Below are 20,295 nucleotides of genomic sequence, written 5' to 3'. Positions count from 1 at the left end.
GTATTCTACGCCCTTTGACGCATCTAACACATGAGTAAACTGATTCATTGGTTGCACTTTACTATTGTATTATTTTTTCACCATTTTTACAGCTTTAGTGTTTGGTGCTATATTTTTATAGCATGTATGTATGGGAGTGTGTGCATATGCATTTTTATGTCCCACACAAATATAATTTTGAAAGAAATAACACATCCATTCTCTTATAAATGAAAGGTTGAACTCATAAACAATAAAAGGCTTACTTGGTCTAGTGTGACCAGTAGCGTAAGTTAGCTAATGTTGGCAATGTCTATCTTAAGTTAAAGCTAACATTAGCTGTGCAACTGGCATTACTGAGCCACTTTGCTGCCTTCATGACTCATCTTTACTTGCACTACTGTTACACAATGTTTTAGCATAATTATTTGTAGCGATAATTACCATAATCGCTACTTGTAACCACATTAGCTGCTGGTCAGCAAATGAGCTCATTTCAATGCCTTTTTCTATCTTAGCAACAGTAGCCTAATTTCTGTTATTAGTTAATTAGATAGATATTTATTAGATTATTAATTGCTCTGTTTTCAGTCAACATAGCCAATTATGTTTTAGAGTTGTTGGAAGGCTTAACCTAATTTATTAATTTAAGTTGTTAGTCTTTTCTTGTGATACTGGATAATCTTATAGACTGAGGGAGTAAATATTAGAATAAATCTAACTGCTACTATTTCAAATATATCTGCTACCCACTGGGTCCGTCTTTAACAAGGCCGCTTGAGTCCAGTTTGACAACCACTGTGTTAAATAATAAAACATTTACTTTCTATGTTCATCAAATTGCATTATCATATTCATTTTAGTGAGAGCTGAAAATGACACTTGCTTAAATATAATTTGTTCTGCACGTGTCTGAAGTAATTGGTTACCAGCGAACGTGTTGCATTAAGACGTCTTCTGGCACTGCCGGTGGGGTTTTAATACAATTCAGTTTCTCCAGATCTAGAATGAAATGTAAAGGCAGTCCCATAAAGATAAATGCAGAACATGGTGCTACATGATTTACACCATATGAATGGATAAATATTCCAATTTAAATGCAAAATCTTGAGGTGGTTGGAGGCTGTAGATCAACAGAGACATTTTGGTACATTTTACCTTAGGATTCATAAACAACATCCAATGCAATTACTCCTCTTCAAATGAGGTTTTAAACCTTACTTGTCATGGTGCGTCCTTATAGTAATGTTTTTATTTCCTAAACCTTGTGTTATTCTTGCTCTTGACGTAATTGCTTCTGTCCTCTGGCTCATCAAGCTGACTGATATCTGTGGTAGGACAGTTTCTCAAGATCTCAGCTCTCTGCACTGAGCCTGCACAGCCTTTCCTACTGCTCCTCTTAAATCAAACTTCACTAAAGTCACTCACCACCATCTAGTTTTATCATGTGCTGCATTTCATTCTGCCTAATAGGTTAATTTCCAATGTATACAGTACGGTTTGTGCACCTCATTTGTCCCTTTTAATTTACTCAAGCGCCTTTTTGCAGATTCTAATCACAATTTGCCAAATAAACACGAGTCCATGTGTGATCATTCAGGATACAGTTTCTAGATGGAACATTAAGTCATTCATAGCCTTGTATACTTGATTATATAACATTATCACTGTGTGATCATTAGCTGCTGTGTGCACAACTTCTCCACAACTCAACAAGTCTGTTAGTTCTAAACCAATGAGTGTATGGCTTTCTGGACTGTTTCATGTTGTGTATTTAACTTCCATGTTTTATTTCCAGTGATGAAAGAAGAGATGCACTAACCTAATGCTCTGCTTTGACAGTATGACAGTGCTGATCATCATTTGGTTTGAGTTTCCATCAAACTACAACATCACTCAGTATGTATACGGTGATTATTGGTTCTATTGGATATGATAACACTGTTGTCACAAAGGTAACTGAGATCTGGGAATGCAGCACTATTGCTAAAAAAAAAAAAAAAAAAAAAATAGGGCAAAAAACGTGTCTTCAGACCATCAGAACATCAGGTTATAAACAAGCCAAAAATTTATTCAGATTATTTAAACCACTTTATTTGGAGTAAAACTGAAAGTGAGCACATAGTCACTGATTGCACAGGAAAACTATCAAGTACAGTAGGTCAGAGTTGAGCTAGTAAGTCAGTCTGTACACTGTGATGAAGGTTTACAATTTTTTTTACCATTGGCCTTTGTTTTTTCCTCTAAATACATATGGCTAACAAGAGGGTTTGCTTTGGCCATTTGGGAGCACATATACAAAAATGATGTATTATCATCTTCTTAAGTTGATATGGCAAAAATGTTAGCAAACATTAGCCTAGTTACTCATCCAGCAGATATTATCATTCATTTGGAGCTGTGTTTTTGGCTACCAAACTAATCTATAGTTGGTTGAAGTTGATGAGAGTGGTGAGGGTGAACTGTAAAGGCTGTAAAAACAAAACATTGAGCTGAAAAAGGTTCAAATTCTCTGTATATCTGAAAGTAACTTCAGAGTTGGTGATTAATGTCTGTGGGTTCGTCACTAGGAGAGGGAACTTTTACATTACACATAGTCATTTAATCCGTCGTTAATATAAAAATGTTGATTTGTGCAGTTTAAAAACCAGTCTGATCCTCTAACCGTTCAGGTTTCTTTCCCCATTGCACTCAATTTAAGTGATGTCACTGTGTTCTCAGATGTCAGCAATTTGACAAGTAAAATATGATCACAAGTGATTGAACTGAAAGTTGTATGTTTCCTTTAAGTCTACCTTCATTAAAGTTTTCTGTGAAAGGGAAAAAACACTGGACACTAGATTTCTAATAGAGATATTTTACTGTGACATTGAGCCTGTTAAAATGGCTGAATGAAAAAAATGTGGCTAGCAACATATTCTGTGGAATTAAAATATTCAACCACTCTAATGCTTAGAAGTGTAGCCTTTTACTACTCTATTATCCATTTGTACTGCAGCAATTGTATGAACTGTGATCTATCTGGGAAAACAAGGTTGCTAATCAATGAGTGTAATTCTGTTATATTTACACGTGGCCTCAGTAACATTATCACACTGACCAGGGCAATTTCAGAAGCACTACTTGTCATATCCTCCAACAATATCTGGCTGCATCACAGGCTCTATGTTGATCAAAGCAGGGCAGGAGAGAAAACGATGAAAATGCTGATAGTGATGATGACAATGATGGCTACAGTGATATCCCTAAAGTGTTTTGATGCAAGCTGATAAAAAACTACCTCTTTCCAGCACAATAGAGGGCCATTTGTCATCAAGCAAGGACAGTTGTAATCATCCCTTTTGCTTGCCTGCCCCATCAGTCTTCTCCTTACCATGTATCAGGATCAATCTAGGCTCATTTATTTTAATCGTCTCTTATTTGCTAAACTGGCAAAGTCAAAGGAGGACAATAGAAAATGAGCCAAAGTACGTATTTATTCAACTTCATCTTTATAAAGGAACTTAGCCGTTTCATTCAACAGAACGCCTGAAACGTGTATTTATTAAAAAGAAAAAAACATTTTTTGAACAAGATAATTGATTATAATCAAATTAGAATTCAATGGGGAAATTGATTAGACTCATTTTCAACACTCCAGAGAATCCAATCCAAACTAATTCTGGTACCAAGTTGTTCTAAAAATTGCATCTGAATGAAAAATACCATTCTATTATGGTATTGATATTAATGATTAATCATAGTCAAAAACACAGACCTATACTGTATATGTTCAATATTGTTTTGATAAAAAAAACAACCTCAAGACCTTTTTATTCAGTCATTTTTATCTCTCTGTTGCTGTTTACTGTCGTTAAAGGACCAGTTCAACATGGCTAGCTGTTTCCCTCTACTATCAGTTTTTATTTTTTATTAAGTTAGGCTAACAGTGTCCTGACTCTAGTTGCATACTTAACACACAGAATGAGACTGATATCCATCTGAACCTCTCACTCTCATAAAGAAAGCAATACGTGTTCATTTAAAAACTATTCATTTAAGCATCTTAAACTGTATAAAATGATGCTGTATGAACTTGAACTAAGATTTCTGATCCCAAGAGTGAGCACTCCAAGAGTGTGGGTATATTATGAATTTGATATTAAGGTGTGGGAATATTGCTGCATTCACTACTACTGCAAAAACAGACTCTGCTTTGCCAAACAAGTGAGAGAGAGAATATGTAGGACTGAATTATTTATGATATAGGATGATTTGGTATTAATCCCAACTCAAACCTTTTATATTTAAGATGATTGTAAGATGATTTGAATTTAATCTGTGACCATGATGCTGAACCAGCCACATACAGTAAGTGGTGCAGGAAAGAAGGAGGAAGAGCATTACATTGACTTATATGACGATGATGTCATGTCTATATGATTGTACTTTTCTGTGTAGAACAGTAATAGCAAATTAAATTAATGTTATTAATAATATTTTCTTCTTCTACATGTAAGACGCAGCAAACCAAACAGAAGCTAACAATGTGTCCATTATCTCATAGGAATCAAATTAACAATTGACTATTCAGTAAGTAGTAGCACACCATCCTTTGCCTCAACATGAGCTCCAGTCCTCTTTGTGTTGCTGTCTCGGCTCTGTGATGGATGAAGGAGATTGAAATCCGCTCTCTTCTTGGTTTCCTAAAAGTAACACATACACACACTCTGTTAATTAGCATTTAATTTAATATGACTTGCATGTATGGCTGTAATTCATCTTTTTGAGTCCTATGACATCATGTACTATTCCCATAATTGTGTCCATGCTTTTTAGTCTAAATTATAACTCTCTTATAAGAGTCTCTGCCTGTCTGGCTCAATATCTATATATTTTTCAGCGTTTTCACATTTTGGGAAGAAGTGAATGTTTGTTTCACATTCACCTGCTCAACACTGACTAAATATTTTGTTGTCTTTGGGTTGCCAGCATGTTGCTAATCTCCACGTTTTTATAAATGACAATAGATGGTCCTCACACTTGTACTTTTGGGATCTCTGACAGGTGAGACATGCTCTTACAATTTTACAATCTCTTCGGAGAGCAAGGTGAGGCGGTTTAAATCAACTCAGTTTTTGTGTCTATTTTCAGTGTTCTTACTGGGTTTCTTTGCAGTGTTTTATAATTTGCCTAATTTGACTCATACCGTTCTAGGTTCAGCTCGAAAATTAGTATTATTTAAAGTGATTAAATAATAAACACCATGATTTTGTCTTTACTGATCTGTAATGCTTTTTTTCCATTTCCCTCAAATTTAACCATCCTGTATCTTCTTCCTCAACTGTCCCCATGGCAACAACATCCAGTCGTCAGTACGTCACTGCTGTGGTTTCCATTGTCCACATAACATGCTGCTAAAAGGAGACCTGCCTTCTTTTTTGTAGTAAATACGAACTACAAAGTGAGTGCCACTTTCCACGATGCCATGTTTCTCTGCGAATACGTACGATGTTGTTTAGCTGAATTTGCCAGAGCACCGATTCAAACCTTTTATTTACGTTGCAGACTCGAACTGCTGCTAATTAGCTGCTAGCCGGCTAAGCTAGCTCAGCTATGCTTTGTGACTAGCACTGGCTATTAATGCTAATGCAGCTTTGTTTTCCTCGGTGTTTGGGGGTTTTGCTCGGTCTGTTGTTGTCAGTCGAGGCAGAATCTTGTTCCCCAGCGTTTATCCCCTTTTTGTTACTGTGTTGAGCATGCTAAAGACGCCGCATCGTTAAACGAGAATGTGACGTGAATGACTGCTGCTAATGCTAGCCAGAATCAAGTTAGCTTACGTTAACTGTGTGGGTAGACCTGAATGTGTGACAGAGTCGCAGTAAATATGTCAGTAAGGTTTTTTTTTTTTGACGGAATGATTGTGCACACTTAAGCTTACTAAGTTAAAATGCAACTTGACTTTTGGCGGACAGAGCAAGATTTTTTTTACCGTGTGAAAGCTGTACCGATGTAGCTGTTATCAAATTTCAGTTTCAACATTATTGGGCTAAATCTGCCTAATAAAACTTACCTGTCGGGTCTGCTGATGGGTATATAAAATGTAAACATCATCCGTGGGGCATTTTCTACAAGAAGCAACATAATTTTACAGAGTAAAACTCAAAACTCCCCTTAATATGGAACAAGGACTGATGGAAAGATACCTCAGTTAACCTGCTTCTTTATATGTTTTGCTATGTTTGCTATACAGTTTATATATATCATATTATTCTATAATGCCAGCACAGAACTAACATCAAATTAGTGCTGCTCACGATGTTGTTTACTATTAAGATTACAGCGCGGTTCTGCCTGCAGACAAAGTGAGTTTACTGGAACGGCGCAACATCAAAAAGTGACTAATACTATGCCACTCTTTTTAATCACATATGTCACTTCTGGAACTGTTGGCGTCGTGAGCCCCTGTTATTTTACTGGCATATGCCAATTATGAACAGTATGTCACCCATGCTCCACTGGTAGATACCACTTCCTGCCAGCATACACTGATTCTTACTAACAAATACACCACTAGTGATTATGATATGCTGCTGCTGTGTGCCACTTACAATCATGTCACACATGTTCCTCCAACAGATACCAGTGTTCACTGTCTGATGGTGTGCCACTCTTGTTGTCTTGTTATATGCAATTGTTTGTGGTGTTTCACTGTAACTAGTGATCTGCGGCTTCTTTGACTTGGCACACTGCATTAAAACCACTGACGGGTGCCAGTTTTCACCAGCAGATGCCACGTAAAACTGGTACTGTAGATTATGCCATAAGGTTATAGTGGAAGATAATCAGTCCTTGTAGCAAGCTGTCACTATACATTTGTCATCACTAAGTTAGCAGGGCTAGCTCTAGCTGTGTGTGAGCTCTGTATGCCTTCCAGAGAGCATAGCCTTGGACATGGTTTGAGTATGTGTTTATGGTCATTATGTCAATATGCTAGTTAAAAAAAAACAACAATAAAGAAGTAACAAACTGTTACAACATCAGCCTGTATGTCAGTAAAAATGTGTTGTGTGAGACAGTTTTTACGTGCCATATGCCAGCTGAACAGCATCAGCAAACCACTAATCAAAGTGTATGGCACTTAGAATTGGCATATGACACTAAAACAAGAGTGGTGGGTGTTTTTCAAGCAAAAAATACCCAACATCAGGTGGTTCCAGGTTCTTAAATTTCAGAATTAGCTGGTTTTCTTGGTCGTACATTAACGTAAATTGAATAATTGTGTTTTTTCTTCAGTGATGTATTTGAGAATGACTGAGATCTGAAGGAACCGGGAGGAGATGATGACTGAACTGATGTTGTTTTGATCATTTTGACAATCTTGTGTTTTGTATCTCATTATGAATTGGTCATACCAAGGTCATTTATTTATGGAGATCTCCATAAATACCGCTGCTTATCTTTATGCAACAATTTAATCACAGGTTTTGCATGTTACAGAGTAACAAGTTGTCTCTAATTAACTGTGTGTTGATACTTTTGCTCATCGCTGCACTGCAGGAGCCAAATTTGTTAATCCTGCTACATGGAGATCACAACTTTCTCAAGTGTTGTTTCCTTGTTGTTTACAACTTGTTTTCTGCAACTCTCCATTGTTAGTGGACCGTGGTTTGAAACGCCGGCAGGTGAAGCCACTTGCTGCCTCTCTCTTAGATGCCTTGGATTATGACAGTTCAGATGACAGTGACTTTGAAGTGGGAGATGCCTCAGGTAAGCATAGATCTAAACTATATATATATAATATATAGTTTTATATCTTAATTGCACAGGTGTTCCTAATAAAGTGCCCAGTGAGTGTACAGTATATTGGCTACTGACCTTGATTAAAGATGTTTTTTCCCTGTTACATCAGGTCCACATAGTTTTATCTAACTATCAAGCATTAGCGATTGAGTGTCCCCTCACAGTATTGAACATTTTGGAGGACTCATCATGCTGTTAAAGGAAAATGTGTTTCCCATAAATGTGGCCGTGCTGCTACAGGTGGCTAGTTTCTGTGTTTACTTTCATTCAGACTCTTGACTCATGGTTTTGTGTTCTGACAGGATCAGACGGCACAGGCAACGGCAGTGATGAGGAAGGATCTAAAGCAAGCGCCGCAGGTTCAGAAAGCGACTCGGACAACGCCGGTTCCGCAGACGACGGCATAGACGAGGAAGAGGCCAAAGACCTGGCTGCTGAGGACAACTTAACGGAAGATGAAGAGAAGAACAAACAGCAGCCTTCCTCAGACAGCTCCACCAAAGACACCCCAGCCGTCACCCCACCCAAAGGCCGACGCAAGAGCAAGAAGACTCCGGAGCCCGAGCCCGCCGCCGCCGCGGCTGCTGCCGGCAGCGGCTCCGCCTCGGCATCCGTATCCGGCAGCGTGAACACCGAGGAGTCACAGGCTGAGCCCAAGAAATGGAATTTCCGCAGGAACCGTCCCCTGCTGGACTTCACCACCATGGAGGAGCTGAACGAGATGGACGACTACGACAGCGAGGACGATAACGACTGGAGACCCACAGCAGGGAAGAAGAAAGGCAAGGCAGCCACGCAAAAAGGAAGCACGGAGGAAGGGGACGGAGGCAGCGCAAGTGACGATGACGACGACGACGATAATGACGACGACGATGATGACGACGACGACGACGATGACGACGACGACGATGACAAGGAAGATGGTGATGACAACAACAACAACAACAACAACAGCAGCAGTGATACTGACAAGGAGATGAAGAAGCCCAAGAAGAAAGCTAAAAGCACCAATGCTTTTGATGAAGAGCTGACTAATGACAGCATGTCCCAGGGAAAGGGCAACGAGGTGAGTTGTCTCTCGTCTCACAAGGTCAGATTCAAAGTCCTGTGGAAATTGAACTGCATGTTTCTTCATTGCTGCAGCTAACAGATATAAAACAAGTGTCAATAAGGGAGAAATGAGCATTCCATATATTTTGGTTCCCCATCTGTGCATTAACCAGCCAGAACACCATTGATTGTCTCCATAAATTGTATGCAAATAGCAAATCAAATCATTTATTTTAAACTTATTTGCATGAAGCGGTAACTTCACAGCTCTATCACTGGCTGCTCTATCATGGAAGCATTGGGCCTTCATATGTGTGCAGAAATGTTCTTACTTTGTGCACAAAATAAGTGAGATTCATGACATGTGCGCACCGGCCAATTTTGTTCTCACCACCGTGCGTATGTTAGTGAATCAGAATCATTCTAAATTGACAGGCGTGTGCCCGCTATCGATAATTAGTGTACTACTACACACTCATTTCTCTATATAAGGAGAGCTCTGTTGGAGCGGTGCAGCAGTGGAGAGAGCTGTCACTCATTGCAAAGAGGGCCGTGATGGTAAAAATGTAAAAAAAACTTTACTGCTAATGAAATGCAAACACTAGTTTCAGAAGTAGAAGCTAGAAAAGGCAGATTTGGCTGGTGAACATGTCATTAGCACAACTGTTTGGAGCCTGATTGTGAATCCTGTATACAGCCTACATACCTGTTGCACCACCACCACACAGTACATCCATAACAAAATAAAAACTGTGGTTCCAATATACTGTTTACATTAAATAAATATTGACTATATCATTTTTTAAGAGGTTTATGATATTATATTATTTACGTGCGTTTCCATGGATCCCACCGTGTCCGTCTGTGTCACGTTCCTTTTCTGACGCAGTTTTGTTTCGTCCTTCACATGATGTCATACCCCACCGGGAGTGTTTCAGAAGCAAAGCGCTACTGCTACTACAGTAATTACAGCAGCCAAGTCAAAGCTGAAAGAGTGGTGTAAGGATACTGGGCACGGTGGGATCTGAATTTGTTCGCATAGTAAAAACAAATTCAGGTAAGAACATGTTGTTGAATCCCAGATGTGTGCTTAAAACATTCATACACAAGGTTTAAGCGCAGATTTATGTGTGCGCATTGTTTGTGTATGAGGTCCATTGACTCCCAGCCAGACAGCAGGCTGAGACACAACACAGACTTTGAACCGCAGCCCACACTAGATGTTAAGTTGTTCAGAGACTGGGAAACAAACAAAACCAACGCAGCAAACAAACAACTTCTTGAAGTTGTATAATGATGTTTTTAGAAAGTTTTTGAAGTTCACAGGAACTTTTGCTTGAAATGTTTTCCACAATTTAGTTTGATCATGTCAGTGGTTGCTTTTGGATATTTGGCCTGCACGTTGGCTACTTAGTGTAGCACTCCATAATACCAAACAACAATGTGAGACACAAAGTCATCATATAATCCAGTGAGAGGTTTAGATGGTATCAGAGTGATTCCAGGAGAATGCTTCTCCCTCTGTTGTAATCGACTTAGCATAGTGTCCATCAACATTGTATATGGGATTTGCCAACTGCCAGTTAGTGGATCTGTGCTCAGAACAGAGGGAGGAGGCATTGATAAGTGGCTTTACAGTTGCTCTGTTTCCTCATTCCCCAGGATGCCTTGCTGGACCGGTCCCAGACCTGGAGCACTCAGCACATCCTCATCTGCTGTGTTTGTCTGGGAGACAACAGTGAGGATGCAGATGAGATCATCCAGTGTGACAACTGTGGGGTGACCGTGCACGAAGGTAAGCTGCACAGTTAGTCCACTACAGCACTGGTGATATATGCAGGGCCAAAAAAGCATCAAGCCTACAATAGTGATAGTAGTAAGACTGGTTTTGTCTGATCAACAATCCAAAACCTTAAAGTGTTCTTCCACTCAAAAATGTGTTTTTCTTCTTCTTCCTACAGTTGGATGTTTTGAGCTTCACTGTGTAGAATGATGTATGTACAGAGTATGTTTTCACATTCATCTGCTGAAAGTGAAACGTTTCTCTGAACTTATTGATTTTTTAGGGGCGGGCCTATGAGTGTGATTTGTGACATCACAACCGGTTTGGAGCCGATTGTGGTCCAGTCTGGTTAACTTAAACAAGTGTGATGTGGAAACTTGAAGCCTCCAGTGCACAAACACTGAGAACGAGTGTATGTGCACTCCTTTCCTTTTTCTAAGAGTGAAGTAGGAGACATCTTGTGTCCAGCAGTTCAACTATTAAAATGAAATATATTTGCATATTCGTAGATTCTCACATGTTTAATGAGGGAGAAGGAGTAGATGCCATTTGAATGATTTTAAAGCAGTAATTATGCCCTTTTTTTGTGGAAAAACCATATTAGACACACATTATTGTTTCAAACAGAGTATTTTTATATGTCTTAATACATGTCTGGAGGGGATCTTTGAGATATTCAATTCACTGACAAAGAAAAACAACAAACTGCCACATTTGAGAAGCTGAAACCACAAAATGTTGAACAATTTTGCTTGAAAAATGATCTGAACGATTAATTGATCATCAGAATAGTTGCTGATTAGTTCTCTGTGGAACAACAATTGTTGCAGCTTCAGCCTGAAGTGCTTGTCATCTGTGTCGCATCCTGAGACAACATTAAAGAACCCAACACCATCTTAAAGAGTAACTTAAAAATCCTCTCCAGATATGTTGTAAGATGTATATTACTCTACTTTGTATAATAATTTGTGTCTATTGTGATTTTTCCACAAAAAGAGTTAAATTATCTCGTTAAAATCCTTAAAATTACATTTCCTCCTTCTACCCCATTAAAAATTCCAGAATCTATAAATATGCAGTAGTTTAACTCCTACTTCACTGTAAGTCCATTCTCAGTGTTTTTTGCACTGGAGGCTTCAAGTTTCCACATCACACTTTTGTAAGTTGAATACTGGACCAGGATTGGCTTCATACTATTTGTGATGTCACAAATCATGCCCATAGGCCCGCCCCTTAATATTGGATTTTGAGTGAGCACAGAAACGTTCCACTTTCAGCACATGAATATGAAAACAAACTCTGTACATGCATCATTCTACACAGTGAAGCTCCAACATTCAAACATTCAAACACTATCTATTGATCCTGGTCCCATCTTCTTACTTTATAGTTGGACATTGATTTTCCATTTTCCAGATAAAATCCAGTAATAAAGGGTTCAGAATGTGTTTTTTAAATTTGTGAAGGAGGCTTGTTTAAGCTAATACAAGGTGTTAACATTCAAAAGACTCATCAAACCTCATCAGTTTTGACTTGCTGACATCTTCAGTATATTTAACATTATTTATCGTGTAAAGTGTATTTGAGAACATTTACAGCACTTTTTAAAATGGATTTGGTATTATTGTTATTGAAGGGCAGGAAACTGATTCAGACTGTCTCATGAATCTGGCTGCAATACAGTTACTCTTTTGACCAACCAATGGGCTGCTGACATGCATTTCCTCTTCTCAAAGTCAAACCTCTCAGACGTTACCCTCAGGTACTTTCTAAATTCCTTACTAACACTGATGATAGTGTTGTTGTTTAGACAAATAGCTATTTAGGACTCTCTTCTTGGAAGCTGTGTACACATGTGAAAACCACAGCCTGTGTGCACTGTCAGAAAGGTCACAGAACATCCTACATGCTTCTTATGCATGTTGTGTAGACACTGTGTTATTTGAATGACAACAGGGAGTGATTTCCCTCTCAGGCTCATACCGTAGCATCCTGTAGAATCTTGTGTTGTTTTCTTATTGCATCAGGAATTGTGCAACAGGGGTTGAGGAAGGAATAAACTTCCTGTTTCAGCTCTATCAGCTGAGTGTGTCTTGACCTGCTGGATACCAAATCAATCATTGTGTAAGTCATCTCTTTTAAAGTAGACCTCTCTCAGACATCTATAGTTAAGGCTGACCATGCAAGCTGGATCAATGTGACACCACTAATAAAAAGCTATAACACATTCCATAGTGCCCTAGATGAAGTCAGTGCTAAAAGCTGACTGGAGATTTGAAAATATGAAATGTGTTGTTATAAATAAGTCATCTATTCAACACATGTTTAAAAGAATCAGTAACTATAGCAATGTCTTACAAATAATCTGACAAAGCAGAGTCTTGGAAGTGAGCTGCTCACGAAGCTGAGCAGCTCACTGTTTGCTTGTTTATTCAAAGTTTATTAATATTAAACATGTTGCATGTTCAAATTGCACCAAATTCAACACTGCTCGTCCTTGGGTCCCCAGCAATACGCCCGCCGACTGTGAAGTCGATCAGATGAACGGTTCTTGAGATATGCAAAGGACAGACAGACGGACAGACTGAGATGCCTTGCTTTATAGTTAGATGTCAGTAGTCACAGCACAATGGCCTCACAAGACTTTACACCCAGGAACTAACTTGGGACATTTGGAGTGTATTTCCGAATGAATGAATACTTGGTGTTATTTTTGGCGGGGGGTTCTGGTTGGCCTGGCGGCCCGCCAGGCCTGTACTATTATAGGGAAACACTGATCATAATATACTGTATCATAACACAGCCAACCAGTCACTACACGTCTTCATGGAGTCAGTAATCAATGCTCTAAGCCTGTTATACAGCAGGCTACAGCAGGCTATCCATATTCAATTGACTTTTGCATTTCATTAAGTGCAGTAATACAACACAATTTGAACCAATATGTAAGGGATAATCAACAAGTGGGTGTGTGTTAAACAGTAACGCACACTTGTGTTTTTGATAAAGCTGGGAAATGTTGACATGGGTGATTTTAGGAGATTCTCCTCTATTCAGCCCCTGCTGCACTCAGAAGTGAATCCCCCACTCCCCAAATGTCTCTGCTCACTTTCTACTGCACATATCTAGTTCATCAAGAAAGATACTGGAAATGATAACTTTGCAATAAAGATCTAATCAGCTGTGTTTGCCGAGGGAGGGAGACAGATTTGTATTGCTTCCTCCAGGCTTCGTTATGCTCATTACCATCTTAAACCCTTACTTGGGGCAGAATGGGAGTCTGCATACGATGTTAGCAGTTGGCTAATAGGCTAATATAGACTAATATAATGCTGTGCTAATGTTATTCTATGATAACGGAGATGAAATGGACATTGTCCATGTGCTTATCCAGACATGAGCGTTAGCCTTGTTCTAATCTATACGTATGTTATCGCTGCCACGCCACTGCGTATATTGGGCGCACCTCTGTTACGTTGCCGTGACGTCTATCGTCGCTGTGCCATTGCCTGTTTTCTCCATCAACACAATCAAAATTAAAGGATTTTTCACCGGGCACTGGTGGATGTACACAAGTCAGTTCCTCTCTCAGTAAGCTAAGTAATCCAGTTCTGTCAGCTTTCAGATCGTGTTTTTTTACGCTCCGAGCCTATTTCTGTCATGTTTAGGGAAGCATAATCCTCACTGGGCATGTCAACCGTTAACCGTTAATCGGTTAACCGCAGAGAATATTTTTGACCGGTTATGCATGTTGGTCTACAGGTTAATTTGCATACACACTCCGCTAACAGCTAGACAACTACATGTTCACATCATCACATATTCTTTTTGAATGGATAAAGTACCGACTTCTACTCGGAGTGTTGCATTATGGGTTGTTTGTAGCATTAACGTTGCTAGGCTAGCTAAACTATCTGTTTATAGTGAGTGTGTTTGAGTCAGTCAGCACTAAAAGTGTTTGGTTAGTCCAGTTTAACCTGCAGGAGTTTCTGAAGGCTTGTGTAACATGTTCTTCTGCAATGGAGGAAATAAATTCATGACAAGTGAAAACGAGTCCAAAGCGTCTTCCGACGTCTCTACTGCAGAAACGGAATATGTCAAGCTGCAAAATACCACTTTCACAGATGACAAGGAGCTCAAAACGACAAACAGGCAGTCTTATAAATATATTGGCAAAATCCCTGGAAAAAATAATCAGTACACGGATAATGAAACAAATTATTAGTAGCAGCCGTGACAACGAAGCTTGATGTGAACATAGCATGTACTTTCATGGTTGTTGCCATGAAGACAGTCTGCTCAACAAACACATAATTGGCTCAACAATATTCTTGTTTTTTCAGATGGTCAGTGTCAGATTAGGTGAACATAGTTATAGATTCTTGCGCTGTCTTTCACAACTGTAATCACACATATTGAGACACACACACACACTCACAATTTGCCTTTACTAGAGAGACAGTACCTCTCACTGTGATTGCTTGAAGTGTTTCAGGGCTTAGCCTTGGAGCAACAAACACCTTTGAGGTTCTGGCAGGACTTGTTCGATAATCTCTGACAGTCTAACTCACACTCACTCTTATGACATACACGCACACATATGCCCACACACACACGTGAAGGGTGAGAACAGTCCTAATCACCAAATTCTCCAAAGGCAGACACAAGATATTAGGAGCAGGTCTTTAATTTATCATGTTCGTTTGGTTGGTTGATATTTTCTTCCTCTGAGACAGGTTTAATCTCCATGAAAAGACACAAAGGGAGACTAAGTGGCTTGCAGTAGAGGCTTGAGAGAGAGAGAGGAGGCAGTGGCAGCACTTGCGGCCAGTTCTTATCTTCCTCTCCAAGGACATAGATGGTGTTCCTTTTTTCTGGGGCAGTAAAATATGGAACTTAATTCTATCAATAAGTTTGCCGTTCCTGGGTACTTGTGCTCAAACTGGATAGATCTATTGTGCTATTGGAGTTTTAATTCAAACCTCAGCTATTTTTTGTCATGATATATTATCTCATCCTTGAGATATACAGCACTGCAAATAATGTCCCAGGATAATAAAAATGGATCATTACATGTCGGTTCCACTCTCTGTTGACTCTGGGAGCTGTGTTGTAAGCACCTTGTGGAGCCACCCGAGGCAAACTGGTCCCAGGCGAGGGGTCAGACTAGGGATGAGGTTTGATTGTGTTTTATTGATTCTGAATCTAGTATTGAATCTTCTTATCAAATTTGATTAGAAGTAACTGAAAGCTAAAATAACTACAACAACTCATACAGTACTGTGCAAAAGTTTTAGGCCCTGAAAGTAAAGTGAAGATGCTTTCAAAAATAATGCCATGAATAGTATTTATTAATTAACTCCATGATTCCATGTGTAGTAAACTGAAGAAACCTAAATGAAATCAATATCTAGTGTGGGCAGCTTTGCCTTTAAAACAGCAGCAGTTCTCCTCAGTGTTTCAGGTACTCGGCAGGTCGGTTGTTCCTGCATCTTGGAGAAAGATTTCCACGTCTCAGCTGCTCCTCTCTCTTCATGTTCATACCAGACTGACTCCATGATGTTGAGATCAGAGACCATCTGTTGCAGGACTCATTGTTCTTCTTGTTGATAAAGATAGTTCTCTATGACTGGCTGTATGTTCAGGGTCATTGTCATGCTGCAGAACACATTTGGGACCAATCAGGTGCCTCTCTGATGGTACTGCATAATGGATAGGAATGTAAACATCTGATGTGCCTAAAAGCTTTGCACAGTACAGTTTGTCTAATCACCCTTTGTTGACTAAGAACAGAAACATGACAAACATATTTTTAGTGTCAGCCTGATTAATGTTCACAACCTGGAAATGAGCTGAGCAGCATAATATATGAACTGTTTATTAAATGGATCTGACACATTCAGTCACCAGCTACCTACTCCAAATAATGAAGGTTCAAATGTTGATATCAGAAGCAGAGTTTAACTGGGAGACTCTTAAAGTGTGAGGTGATCATGATCAGCTGCTCTTTTCTCTGGAGAAGAGCCTCCACTCTGTGAAACTACAAAAACACACAGTGGTACAGTGATGTTACAGAGTGAAATATCTTTGTCTGAATACAGACGCAGAGAGCACATTAACAAGAGAAGAGACTAACTTTAGCTGTTACTACATGGACATTAATTAGCTACAGCTGATCTAATCTGCTGCTGCTGATGTTTGTCACTTTAACCAGAGACAGCAATGGTTTTCTATTGCGCTTTGCTAATAAAAAAGAATGAGGAGAGAAAAAACATTGATAAGGGAATTGTCTTAACAAATCTTGGTATTTTGCACAGTAGGAACCAAATCCTAAATGGAACCAACTATCTGAATTCATCTCTAGGGCAGACTAAGAGCAATTAAGGAGAAATAGTTATTAAGAGGAGGAGAGACAGAACAAGATGACATAGCTCAAAGTAGAATTCTGTTCATTTTCAAACTAGGCCTCATAGGTTTCACTATCATGAAGAGGAATAGTGTATTTTTGTGCTTTGGATGGAGCCAGGCTAGCTGTTTCCCCCTGCTTCCAGTCTTTATGCTGAGCTAGGCTAACCACGTCCTGACTCCATTGACACTCAGACATGAGACATATATCAATCTTCTTATCTCTCTCTCAAAAAGTAAGTAAATAAGTGTATTTCCCAAAAAGATGAACTATTTCTGTAATAGCCTGCTTTGCCTGAGGTAGATGCCTCAGTCCCTGAAGGTTATCTGAAGTTGAGGCTATCCTGCTAGAGAAAAATCCACTCTGTTCTCTTAATTGCACCTCAGAGGAAGCCAAAATGGGTACATAAGAAAGCTATGGAGGTTCAAATATTGATCTGATATGCATCAAAGTTTCACAAAACATGGTGTGCCAGCACCTGCTTGTCCGGAGAAGGTTTCTCATGTATCTGATGCTGCTGCTCAGGATACTGCATATGGGTCAGCAGAGTCTGGTTACTAGTCCATCATCTGTGCCCCCCCACTCCCCCTGAATTGTGAAGTTCTAATCCAGTCCTTTTTGAGTCCTGCACTGTGCTCTAAGGTGTTGCTAGCATTAATGAATTTAGGTCCTGTCTATGCAAACATTTTGAGCAGAGCTGAGCTGGAATCTTGCCACCTTGAGATCTTAACTATTTGATTATGAAAAACTGCTATGCTGAGACAGACTAGTTTGACCTGGCACTGAAAGTTTGTCTTTTCCTCCAGTAAGCACAATGGTTGATGAGGATGTGTTTTATCAGAAATAAATTGTATAATTTTTGGAGCATGCATCTTAGATTCTGGGACGATTCTAAAATGCTTGTGTACACAGAAAAATAAATAGTGTGTGCTGAGGGGGTGTAGCATTTTACTCTGAGAGAAAGTATCATCTTCAGTAATAGTAAACTATCTGAGTTTAGTATTAATTTTAGTTATGTCAGCACTAATGTCCATTTATAAGAGAGATAAGAGTTGAACAGATAACATAAGTATCCTGACAGGCAGAATCGAGGGGTAATGTAATAGGAGAACTGAGAAAAACAGCGAGTCATTGTTACAAACTTTCTAAACAATACTTCTTGAGTCTCTGTAGCCTGTTGCACAAGCTGAATGCAAGTTTGATCGTAAGCTTGAGTGCCAAGTCAACACTTACGGCTACGTTTTAACAGTTGCACCAGCTGGACTTACACTCCAACTTAACTAAGTGGACTGTAATCAAAGTGTTGTTGTAGAGAGTGAGGTTTAATGCAGTGCAACATTCAGGTGATATGGGAGAAAAAGCCACTACATACTTGTGAGGGAAATTAAGAACAACAGAATTTTATATTAAAAAGAGAAAATAATGTGTCAAGTGTAAGCTAGCTAACACACGATATGTGTTTGTCATCACCTCATTCACTGATGTCTTTTTTGTTTTTGTTTTTTACTACGGTGAAGATGGTGATACCACACAGGTGTGGTCATAAGTAATAATAGACACAACAAAAGTCTCTGCACACATCCATTTTAGTGTAAAAGATTCTATCAAAGTCAGCACCTTAACAGTTAAAAAGTTTCTGTCACAAGTAACTAAGTGCTGGCAGCAGCAATTCCCACCTCAAGTGAATGCAGCAGAAAATCACTCTCGTGCTCTTGTCTGTTCCATAACGGTAACTTCAAATAAAGAGATGTAGTCAGTCAAAGACAATGTGTTCCTAGATATCAAAGAAACTTAAATCCCACTTGATGTTAAGTGCAGTATTTGATAAGACTGACTATTGCTCATTTATTGTGTCTCTTAATTGGCCAGAATTAAGTTTGGAGTGCCTCAAGGGTCAATTTTGGGTCCTTCATTATTTTCTGACATTCTATAGACTACGGTGGCTGACTGGTTAGCACTGTTACTTCACAGCAAGACGGTCTTGGGTTCGGACCCTGGCTGTCCTAGGTCCTCTCTGTGTGGAGTTTGCATGTTCTCCCTGTGTTTGCGTGGGTTTCCACCAGGTGCTCCGGTATCTTCCCACCATCAAAAACATGTATGTGAGAGTTAATACTCCTGTCAGTGCCGCTGACCACTGACACTGGCAAAAAGAATTAGACTTGTTCCCCGGGTGCTGCACCACAGCTGCCCACTGCTCGTAGTGTATAGGATGGGTCAAATGCAGAGGACAAATTTTCTTTTCAATGTATATGAGTGCTGAGAAATGACAATACATAAATCTTAAAATTAATCTTGATCTTAAAATGACGAATCAATTAATAGAAAACATAATAGTAGAGTAACTGTTAATCAAGAATTGTTAGTTGCAGTCCTAAAAGAATCAGCATGTTGACAGCTCAATTTGTCTATTTGAGCACTTGGAAGCTGGATAAGTAATCCTGATGCTGGAGGAAATATTATACACCTTTTGTTGAAAAGGTGTACTCATAACATGTTTCATAACATTTCGTTTTAGAGATCACAAAGTACAATGCTTAACGTTAAAACAAGGTCAAACAAAGAACTTCTGAGGCAGAGATGAGAGATGAGCTGTCAGTATCTGGAGCTCACACGAGTCTTGCCGCTTGACTCCACTGCTTTTCTTTGTTCTTGCGTTCGCACCGCTGTCCGGACACCATCACTCCCTCTCAGACGAGAAGAGGGGCTGACATGAAAGGTGGGCACACAAGATATGGGTGAGAGATCAAAAGCTGGAATGAGCAGGAGTCCACAAAGCAAGCATCTACACAGAGCACATAGAGGAGTGCTGTTCTTACCTGTCTGCCTTTTGATTATCTGACTCTCTCCAGTCATACAAGGCAGACATCATTACCATACCACGAATTCTCCCTTTGCTTTTATTTGCCTTTGACTGTAAATGTCAAAGAAGGCCCTTTTTGTCATTTCTTCTTGTATTAAGGTCTGCTAGTTTTGTCTTATATTCAGTAGTCTGAGGATTCAGTTCTGTTATTTTGTCATGAAAGGGCATCGGTTTTTATCAATGATAGGCTGTTGTAGGAAAGGTAACTGTTAATGTTATATCACCATCAAGTTGTCATCTCATCTTCAGCTGTCATGCTGTATTCATTTATATTGTCACCCTATTTGTTCATTTTTTCAGTAAGTAGGCAATGTTTTTGGCTCTCAGCTCCAAGCCCATTGGTTCCTACTGAATATATATATTTTAAGAGGTGGTGACAAATATACAGTACTGTTTCATTTTAAAAAAAACAGCTGGTCACTGTAGATTTTACAG

At 39.3% G+C, this 20,295-nt stretch overlaps 1 protein-coding gene and 1 long non-coding RNA gene across 6 annotated transcripts in view; one reads left to right on the top strand and one right to left on the bottom strand.

The window, feature by feature from the left end:
• Positions 1–3,437: 3,437 nt before the first annotated feature.
• On the bottom strand, positions 3,438–7,608 carry LOC121912579. The gene is made up of 2 exons (XR_006100111.1): positions 6,032–7,608; positions 3,438–4,664 (listed from the first exon to the last, which is right to left on the bottom strand). It is a non-coding gene; the product is annotated as an uncharacterized LOC121912579 (long non-coding RNA).
• The window catches only part of phf14 (PHD finger protein 14), a 95,310-nt gene continuing 80,290 nt past the window's right edge, over positions 5,276–20,295 (top strand). For 2 of the 5 annotated variants that reach the window (XM_042434788.1, XM_042434790.1), the window contains exons 1-4: positions 5,278–5,422; positions 7,618–7,728; positions 8,064–8,827; positions 10,474–10,606. In XM_042434788.1, coding sequence (XP_042290722.1) covers position 5,422; positions 7,618–7,728; positions 8,064–8,827; positions 10,474–10,606 — 1,009 coding nt within the window. In that variant the 5' untranslated portion in view covers positions 5,278–5,421. Of the gene's footprint in view, positions 5,423–7,617; positions 7,729–8,063; positions 8,828–10,473; positions 10,607–20,295 lie in introns of all 5 variants that reach the window. The other 3 variants (XM_042434789.1, XM_042434791.1, XM_042434787.1) reach the window with 2 other exon arrangements.

This window comes from Thunnus maccoyii, chromosome 15, assembly GCF_910596095.1.
Source record: "Thunnus maccoyii chromosome 15, fThuMac1.1, whole genome shotgun sequence".
NCBI classification, from domain to species: Eukaryota; Metazoa; Chordata; class Actinopteri; order Scombriformes; family Scombridae; genus Thunnus; species Thunnus maccoyii.
This window is presented reverse-complemented; position numbering and strand designations above follow the sequence as displayed.